At 42.1% G+C, this 10,273-nt stretch overlaps 2 protein-coding genes across 2 annotated transcripts in view; one reads left to right on the forward strand and one right to left on the reverse strand.

Annotated features, from left to right (window-relative positions):
* Positions 1-10,273, reverse strand: part of BCAT1 (branched chain amino acid transaminase 1) — a 103,932-nt gene that overhangs the window by 78,118 nt on the left and 15,541 nt on the right. The gene's annotated exons all lie outside the window — the stretch shown is intronic.
* On the forward strand, positions 2,775-3,679 carry LOC120223535 (MICOS complex subunit MIC26-like). The gene has a single exon (XM_039221718.1). The coding sequence runs from the start codon at positions 2,798-2,800 to the stop codon at positions 3,392-3,394; it is 597 nt and encodes a 198-aa protein (XP_039077649.1). The 5' UTR covers positions 2,775-2,797; the 3' UTR covers positions 3,395-3,679.

Raw genomic sequence — 10,273 nt, forward strand, 5'->3', positions numbered from 1 at the left:
CAGCATGAGCAGGGGAGGGTCAGAGAGAGAGGGAGACACAGAATCCGAAACAGGCTCCAGGCTCTGAGCTGACGGTCAGCACAGAGCCCGACGCGGGGCTCGAACCCACGAACCGTGAGATCATGACCTGAGCCGAAGCCGGATGCTCAACAGACTGAGTCACCCAGGCGCCCCAGATCTTTAAACAACCTTTGTCATTGCTCCTGCTGTTTCCATCTTTAACACAGCTGAGTGTGGACTCTGTCGACGCACACCAAACTTCCAGTTTCTAACGCCATCCTCCACCCCTAGTGGGGGAGAAACAGCAGTGAGACAGAGACAGACATGAAGGCTGGCAGTGGGTTTATGGTGACTTGATTTGAGAAGGTTTTGCTGACATGATAATCTGAACCAGCCACTTCTTTATGCTCTGGAGGCTTGCTGGACAATTTGGAGTGAATGAAAGAGGAGCTTTTCCTTTGTAGGGGAAGTGCCGTTTCGTAACGGGAAGTGGCAAAGAGAACTGGCAACGTGCTTCCTCCTTGGCAGGGCTTAGGAAAGACTTAAAAGTTAGGAGCCTTGAAACTGGTTGGCTTCCTAGCATTCGCGGGTCCAGTGTACCGCTTCGGAAGGTCATCTTGCACCTTGCAAGGGGTATGCGTTCTGCAGGCTGGACATGCTGGCTTAGCCTTACATTTACTAGGGTCGTTATGGTGCTTGATTACTGCCCTGCTTGTTTGTACAGCATCTTCTGCCTGTAGGGGTGGTGACTTCATTTTCTTTTGGATTTCCGGTCCTTAGTACACAACTAGGCCAATGTATGAACCTCAAAGAATATTTTCTGAATAAATTTTTGGAATATATAAATCCACCATGTTTTTGTTTAAGTAGAAACTAATATGATGGATGTTGGCTAAACTTATTGGAGTAATAAAAACATTGATAGACAAGCTGATACATTTTACACACACACCACACACACACACACACACACGGAGAGAGAGAGAGACAGAGAGCAAGAAAGAGACACCTGTGTAAACTCTATTGTGTCAGACATAAAAGAATCAAAATACATTTCAATGTGCTCATTTGTTAAGCTGTGTCGTTGATATATTAAAACTTACTCATGAAAACTGCCTTTATTTACAAGGTATTTTGCTTATGTCCCCTAATTTCTGGATAGTCAATTTGGAACTTTTTCTGAATCTTATTAAGCCATGAGTTCTGAGTTCATTACAAGATTTTGTTTCAAGCACTAGCTCTACTGTCTAGTTAATATGTGACCTTGACAAATCAGCTAATGTCTCTAAACCTCACATTAATCTCTCTGAACTTCAGCTACCTTCCCTATAGAGGTGAAAATGAAATTTGTAAGTGAGAGCATTTTGCAAACCATTGAACAGAGCATGTCACAGTTGTTCCTTTGTTCTAACATAAGGTGATCAAGGTTACAGAGACTATCATACAACAGGGCAGACCATAGACTGTCGAGTGACATTGCCAGACTACACAATTCTGCAAGCTCCATCCAGTGACTACACCTCTCTGTACCTCACTTTCTCCATTTGTGAAATACTGTGAATAATTGAGTTTTCATGAGGACTAAATGAGACATTCACAAAAGCCCATGCTGGCACTCAGGGAGTTCGCAATTTATGCCGGTTATAATTATTACAGTGAAGATTCATATTGAATCTGAAGGTATTTAAAGAAAATTTGGCACCTGTGAAACTGTAATTATCATTTTAGAGCAAAGAAAGGATCCACAGATACTTCACTTCTCTGTAAACCGAACCTTGTTGTATGGCTTCCTTAGAACCCTGCTGCCTGGCTGAAAGGAGGTAGTTTGGCCTTAGATGCTCCATAAGCAAATAAGGAGCATGTGGCCAGAACTTCTACCATTGTACTGGAAGGTCCAGGTATTTTTAGCCTTTCCTCAGACTACTGGAGCAATTTTCTACTGGGGATCCTTCACTGTTTGGATTTGGTGCAGTGCTCAAGTGGGTTAAAACTTGCATCCTCAAAAGGTCTGTTAACTTATTTCTCTACTTTAAAAAACTGGTATGGAAGCTTTCTCACCAATGATGGTGACATTTTTTCCCACTGTAAGTAAGCCCAATAGATAACAGTCTCAATTTACAAAACAGATACATCATAGGGTTTCTGATATGCAAAAGCTTTGCCACAGATGGCTTTTTAAAAAAATACTTATTTTTGAGAGAGAGAGAGAGACAGACAGAGCACGAGCAGAGGAGGGGCACAGAGAGGGAGACACAGAATTGGAAGCAGGCTCCAGGCTCTGAGCTGTCAGCACAGAGCCCGACGTGGGGCTCGAACTCATGAGATCATGACCTGAGGTGAAGAAGTGAAGTGGGATGCTTAACTGACTGAGCCACCCAGGCACCCCTACAAATGGCTTTTCAATAGCAATTTGCTTTGTGCACTTGAATGGGATTAGTGTACAAAATAAAAGCCGGTATTATGACTTTAAAATAATGCAATCGCCTATTGGATAAAAATAATCTCAATAGCAAAGAACTGCATTTCTCTCTACCAGTCTATCTTCTGCCATAAGACAAGACAATTTTAAAAGTATTAGCATACCTGTGTGTTTTAGGTTTACGTGGTGTTTTTTTGCCGTGGTGATTCTAGCTATTTCAAATCATCAGAATAATAGCCTATTTCAGATCAAATAAAATATCCTAGAACAGATCTAAATTGCAATTCATCATCACCAAACAACTCTTTAAAGCAGATAGCAGTAAAAAGTAATTAAGAATTAGGAACCTACCCCGCGGGAGCCACCTCTGCCAGCAACATGTTCAAGGTGATTCAGAGGTCCGTGGGGCCGGCCAGCCTGAGTCTGCTCACCTTCAAAGTCTATGCATCACCTAAAAAGGATACACCTCACAAAACTTCCATGAAGGTTAATGAGCTTTCACTCTACTCTGTTCCCGAGAGTCCATCTAAATACGTGGAGGAGCCAAGGACCCAACTTGAAGAAAGCATCTCACATATCCGACATTACTGCGAGCCATACACAAGTTGGTGTCAGGAAATGTACTCACAATCTAAACCCAAGATGCAGAGCTTGGTTCAATGGGGGTTAGACGGCTATGAATATCTCCAAAATGCACCTCCTGGATTTTTTCCAAGACTTGGTGTTATTGGTTTTGCTGGCATTCTTGGACTTCTTTTGGCTAGAGGTTCAAAAATAAAGAAGCTGGTGTCTCCACCCGGGTTCATCGGATTAGCTGCCTCTCTTTATTATCCACAACAAGCCATCGTATTTGTCCAGATCAGTGGGGAGAAATTATATGACTGGGGTTTACGAGGATACATGGTCGTAGAAGATTTGTGGAAGGAGAACTTTCAAAAGCCAGGAAATGTGAAGAATTCATCTGGGAATAAGTAGACTACTCCATGCTCTGCCCATTTTAATCAGTTATAGGTAAACATTGGAAACTCCATGCAGTAAATCAGTATTTCTACAGAAAAAATGGCGGAGAAGTCAGTACTGAATGTAGTGAATTGGCTTTCTTCTTCTGGAAAAACTATACTAGGCTTCTTTGTGATCTTGGGTGATACCACACTCCAAGTGGACGAATTGGAAATCTTTTCACCTGGAGATAATGTCCAGCCTTAGAGCTCCTCATTCTCATGTTGCTATTTATGTACATAATTAAAATTCCAAGTTAAAAAAAAAAAAAAAAAAAGAATTAGGAACCTAACTTTCTCCATAGAGAATTCTTCATAGGAACTTGTGGAAATATAAGATAAAGAAGACTAGTGAGAAACAATTTGGGAGGCAGCGCAAGGATTATTAAGGGACATGTATGCTAAGAGTTAATTCTATGGGCAATGGGAAACCTTTTCAAAGCACTTGATTCAAGCAATTACAGGTGGGGCACCTGGGTGGCTTAGTCAGTTAAGCATCTGACTCTTGATTGCTGCTCAGGTCATGATCTCATAGTTTGTGAGTTCCAGGCCCACACAGGGCTCTGTGCTAACAGTGCAGAGGCTGCTTGGGATTCTCTCCCTCTCTTTCTGCCCTGCCCACACTCGGGCACACGTGCATGCACACACACTCCCTTTAAAAAAAACTTTAAAAAAAGTTACAGGTGATATTATCCTCCCAAGAATGTGAAGATAGGGTCAAAGCAAGAGGAACTGAAAGATGGATGCCCTTTGGGGAGTTATTCCGGCCTCCTGGGGCCTGACACAGAGACCAGGAGCAGACAGTGAGTGGTAGCAATTCTGCAGTCTACAGAAAGCGTACAGCCCAGATGGCAGACAAGGCTCAGACAGCCAATTTTTACTCCAAAGCCTCCAGTCTCCCCGCATCGTGTTTTACATGTGTAAGCATGAATGGACAGTTCTGCAGGATGGAGGACTCTTGAATGTGAGACTGTTCTAAATCTGAAGCCACAGAGCCAAAAGCCAATATCCTCTGGGTTTCTGCCCTCACTGAGTCTGATTTGTGCCTTTCCAGAAAGTCAGCTTTCATAGTGTGGTGCTTGTGGTGTTGAGGCATGTTACATACCAGTCAGGAGGCATCCTCAGCGCTTCGCTTTCTTGATCCCAAGAGATATCAAATACCCTGGGGACCTTCGTGTTATTTAATGAGACATTCGGCACCATTCCCTCCACCTCAGGGCAGCCAGTGGACAAACGTTATAAGAAGTTTGTAGAGGGGGTGGATTTATGATGTATCCGTGGTACATTTTATTTTTTTTATTTTTTATTTTTTTAAATGTTTTATTTATTTCTAGGAGAGAGAGAGAGAGAGAGAGAGAGAGACAGCGTGAGCAGGGGAGGGTCAGAGAGAGAGGGAGTCACAGACTGAAACAGGCTCCAGGCTCTGAGCTGGCAGTCAGCACAGAGCCCGACGCGGGGCTCGAACCCACGAACCGCGAGATCATGACCTAAGCGAAAGTCGGACGCTTAACCGACTAAGCCACCCAGGCGCCCCTCGTGGTACATTTTAATAGCTCCCATTAGTCACCACTCGAGAAACTTCAGAGTTCCTCTCTGAATCCCCGCCATGCCCCATCCTCATTTCTATAACTTTCTGCCCCTAGAATACATAGCTTGTGTTTACAGATTACCAGGCACACGACAAAGGAAAGCATGAATAAAAGAAAAGAAAAAAAAGGAAAGCTGTCTTAGTCCATTCGGACTACTGTAACAGAATACTGCAGACTGGGAAGCTTATAAACAACAAACATTTCTTTCTCACAGTTCTAGAATCTGGAAATCCAGAATCGCAGGGCCAGCATGGCTGGGGAGGGCCCTCTTTCAAGTTACAGACTTCTCATTGTCCTCTCATGATGGAAGCGGTAAGGGATCTGTCTAGAGCCTCTTTGATAAAGCAGTAATCCCAGTCCTGAAGGATTAGTCACCTCCCAAAGGCCTCTCCTCCTAATGAATGCTATGTCCCCTGTATGGGTTAAGATTCAACATGTGATTTTGGGGGGCACACATTCAGACCATTAAACGAGTCCCAAATTATTTAATAGTTGTTAGGTGGTGAACACACACATACGTTTTAGTGAAAGAACCAGGGTTCCTTATAACCTGGCATGTGAATCTGTTGTGCTCATCAGACAAGTCATCAAGGATCTGAGAGTTAATTTATTTGAATAGATATAATAGTGCTACCTGACAAAAAGCTATGAGCATACACACATGAACACAAGATGTTCCTTATATGAACAGTTAACATACTCCGTAATAACAGCCACCCTCTAGCAGAGGCACCCTTCATCAGGCCCTTAGTTCCACACACATTGTATACTCACACCACTATAAGGTAGATATTATTATAAACCCTATTTTACAGAAGCGAAAATTGGAAGAGGTTTGATGATTTGCTAAGATGACTCACAGGATTCAGTGCTCACAGCTATGAATTATTACAGGATAAAGAAGGACACAAGGCCAAAATCAGTAAAGGGTAAAAGCACATGGGACGAAGTTCAGAGAAACCCAGGCACAACTGTGCGGGCGTCCTCTTCCAGTCAGTCACACAGGACAAGTTGAGCAACAGGTTGAGATTCCTCCAGCAACAAGTTGAGATAAGCAGCCAGTCACACACAGAGAGTCAGAACACTGAGGCTTCTCTTTCCTCGAAGCAGCTTTATTGTGCCGGCATGGGCTCAGCAGGCTAAGACCCCAAAAGGCTGAACCCCAAGTGCAGCAGGGGTTGGTTGCCTTTTGTACTATGTTTGCTCCTTTGTTTCCCATGTATGGTAACATACTGAAGTCTGAAGAGGCGGTAGACTTTACAGAGTCATGAGGAATGTCATGCATATGTACATTGCCAGGTTGCCTTCCCTTGTCTTGAGGTATTCACCACATTCCTTAGGGAGGGGGGCTACCTCAAACACGCGTGAAATGCTGACTGCCAGGGAAGCACATTTGAGACTCAGTGCCCAAGGTCATTACTGGCAGCTGGTCATGTAAGCACCTTCTACCTAGCACATACCAAAATTTCACACTCCCAGAAGGAAAACAGTTGTCAGCAAAAACTGCATTGTTTGTACACATAGTTTAGGTACAGCGAACCTTTCTTATCCGGGAATTGTGGGAGCCCTCTCGAAATGGAACTTCCTAGACAACAGCGAAAGCCAGCCCTGCAAACAGACATTTCCAAGATGGGCATTCTCAGGCCTGCTTCCTTAACTCTCTTCTGCACAGGAATAGACAAGATTAACCGTGGAGATGCAGAAGATAGGAGCTGTCTTTCAGGGTAAGAGACACGAAGTATTCAAGTACATTTATGTTCACTTTAGAGATACCCAAACTGGGTATCAGGAAGGCTGCCTTGACGAGAATAACAGACCTAGAATGAGGCAGAGCTGGCACTAGAACCCAGGCCTCAGACTACATGGGGGCACTTAATGAATATTAAAGTAGAAAGCAGTGTGGGCAGTCCCCATCTATCTCATCAATTCATTTCATTTTTACTCATTTTCTGTTAGATCTTATTACAAAACAGACAAAATCCAAGTTGATTTTGCACAGGTAGCTTCTAGTCTGTGTGAAGGCATGATTAGAGCCCTAGACAATTTCAAGCAAGTATACTGGTAACTTACTTTTTCATTTCCTTTCTTTTCTAGATGGAGGAGACCATAAACTGCCATCAATCTATTGAAAATATCGTGAGTCATTCTTAACAGCTTGTAAGAAAATAACAATAACTATTTATAATGAGAGAGAAGGGAGAGAAAGGGAAACGTCTTCTTTATACCAGAATACTGGCTGATTGAGGCTGAAAATAAAAGAATTAGACCAGTTAAGGGATACTAAAGTCATCAAATGAAAAGTTGTTGGAGACTGGGATATTTACACAGTTTCAAAGTAACATGCACCAATTACATATTAATTAAAAGGGAGGGAATGCCCCTTTACAAGGGAGAGAGATGTTGGCCATCATGACCAAACTTAACGTGACCAGTGGAGGTACCAACATCGTGTGTCTCCTGACGTGAGGCAACGAGGAGAATACAATCTTATGCTGGTGGTATTCTAACCAGGAGGCTCAGCCTGGATCTAATAAAGCAAAACTAGCCAAATCCAGAATGTGGGCCATCCTACAAAACAACTGGCCTGAACTCTTAAAAAAAAAAAAAAAAAAAACCCAATATTCATAGCAGCACTATCAACAATAGCCAAATTATGGAAAGAGCCCAAATGTCTATCAACTAGTGAATGGATAAAGAAGATGTGGCGTGTACACACACACACACACACACACACACACACACACACACACACAGTGGAATACTGCTCAGCAATGGAAAAAATGAAATATTGCCATTTGCAACAATGTGGATAGAACTGGAGGGTATTGTGCGAAGCGAAAGAAGTCCGAGGAAGACCAAATATATGATTTCACTCATATATGGAATGTGAGACACTTAACAGATGAGCGTGGGGGAAGGGGAGGAAAAATAAGATAAAAACAGAGAGGGAGGCGAACCATTAAGAGTCCCTTAAATACAGAGAACAAACTGAAAGTCGGGGGGGGGGTGCAGAGTAGGTGGTGGGGTGGCGGGTGGGTTAAATGGGTGACAGGCATTAAGGAGGCACTTTTCAGGATGAGCACTGTGTATCATATGTAAGAGATGAATCACTGAGCTCTATTCCTGAAGCCAAGACTATACTGTATGTTAACTAGCTTGAAAATAAATTTAAAAAAAAACCCACAGCGTTGTGAAAACCGCAGAGAAAGATAGGGATAGTTCTAGATAACAATAGACCAAAGAGACATACGAAACGCAATGTGAAACAAAACAAATTAACACAAAACTATAAAAGACATTTTGAGCCAACTGAAAAAAAATTAGTATATGGACCAAATGTGAGGAGATCTTACTGCATTTCTATTTTCATCAGAATGCTGCAAGGAGAATGTCTCTATTCATGGGACATGAAGTATTTATGTGAGAAGTATTATCACTTCACATACTTTATATGCTTTAGCACTTGAGAGAAAGGTGAAGCATATGAAAATTTTAACCACTGATGAATCTAGATAAAGGCACACAGGTGGTTTTTGAAATATTCTTTCAGGTCCACAGTGTGATGGTTAATTTTATATGTCAACAGCTAGGCTGTGGTGCCTGAATGGTTTAACACAGATGTCGCTGTTAAGATGTGTTTTCAGATATGATTAATACTTAAATCAGTAGACTTTGAGTAAAGCAGATCACCTTCCATCATGTGGGTGGGCCTTGTCAAATTTGTTGAAGGTCTTAAGAGAAAAAAGACTGAGGTTATCAGAAGAAGGCATTTAGCCTCAAGACTGCAACACAGAAACCCTGCTTGAATTTGTAGGCTCCCGAGTCTGCTCTACAAATTTTGGTCAGAACTATCACATCAGTTCATCAGAATTTCTTGTCTACTAGCTGGTTTAACAGATTTCAGACTCACCAGCACCCACAATCATGCAAGCCAATTCCTTAATATAAATCTCTCCCTATGTCCTCGTTGCTTCTGTCTCTCTGGAAAACCCTGCCTCACACAGTATGTTTGGGAATCCTTCAAATAAACAGTTGTGAAGGGGCACCTGAGTGGCTCAGTCCGTTAAGCATCCAACTCTTGATTTTGGCTTAGGTCATCATGTCAGTTTGTGGGTTTGAGCCCCACGTCAGGCTTCACACTGACAGAGTGAAGCTTGCTTGGGACTCTCTCACTCCCTCTCGCTCTGCCCCTTGCCCACTGTGTGCACATGCTCTCTCAAAATAAATAAACATTTTTAAAACATTGTAGAGAAATTATATTTAAAATATACAATTTTATAAATATATATTTGTATAAATATATATAACATAAATATAAATATATTGAATATATAAATACTATAGATAAAATATGTATAGTTACACACGTGTATAAAAACTTCTCACTTGTGTAAAATGTGGGACAGAATCACCAAAAACCATATGCCATCTACAGACTCCATTTTATTTTTTAAATATAATTTATTGTCAAAGTGGCCTCCATACAAAACCCAGTGGTCATCCCAAGAAGTGCCCTCCTCAATGCCCATCACCCACTTTTCCCTCTCCCTCACTCCCATAAACCCTCAGTTTGTTCTCTGTGCATAAGAATGTCTTGTGTACAAACCCCATTTCAACTCTAAGTTATAATTTTCATTCCCTTATTAACATATCCATCTGAAACAACAGTCAGTCATTTTGAGTTAAATGTTGTATCTTTAATGATGAAATGACCAAATGTTCAGTTGTGGGAGAAAAAGAAGAGTTCAAGGTGATCTCTACAGGACAAACCAAAGAGCAATTTTGGAAAAACTGAAAATGTTATTATTTCTCCTTTAAATATTTGCCTGGGATTCTAATTAAACATGGTAGGCTTAACACGTGAGCCTTTCTTCATATTCTGCCAGAAACTTACTGAAGCAGCAATATTTTTTAAAGTTTAATCCACAGGGAAAAGAGAATGGAAGACCAGGCAATAGCAATGAGTGACATCAATACATTTTGGAAGGCAGAGAGCTAATCATGGACCAGTCACTAACTCTGTAGAAACCAGAACCAAACTGTCAAAGGAGATGGATGAAAAGCTGATTTCTCACACAGAATCTTGAACAACTCAGAAGAGAGGCACCTGGGACTTTAAAAGGTGAGGCAGAGGCGCCTGGGTGGCTTAGTCGGTTAAGCGTCCGACTTTCGCTTAGGTCATGATCTCGCGGTTCGTGGGTTCGAGCCCCGCGTCGGGCTCTGTGCTGACTGCCAGCTCAGAGCCTGGAGCCTGTTTCAGTCTGTGA

The sequence above is a fragment of the Hyaena hyaena genome, unplaced genomic scaffold, assembly GCF_003009895.1.
Source record: "Hyaena hyaena isolate Hyena2069 unplaced genomic scaffold, ASM300989v1 scaffold_1001, whole genome shotgun sequence".
In the NCBI taxonomy this organism is placed as follows: Eukaryota; Metazoa; Chordata; class Mammalia; order Carnivora; family Hyaenidae; genus Hyaena; species Hyaena hyaena.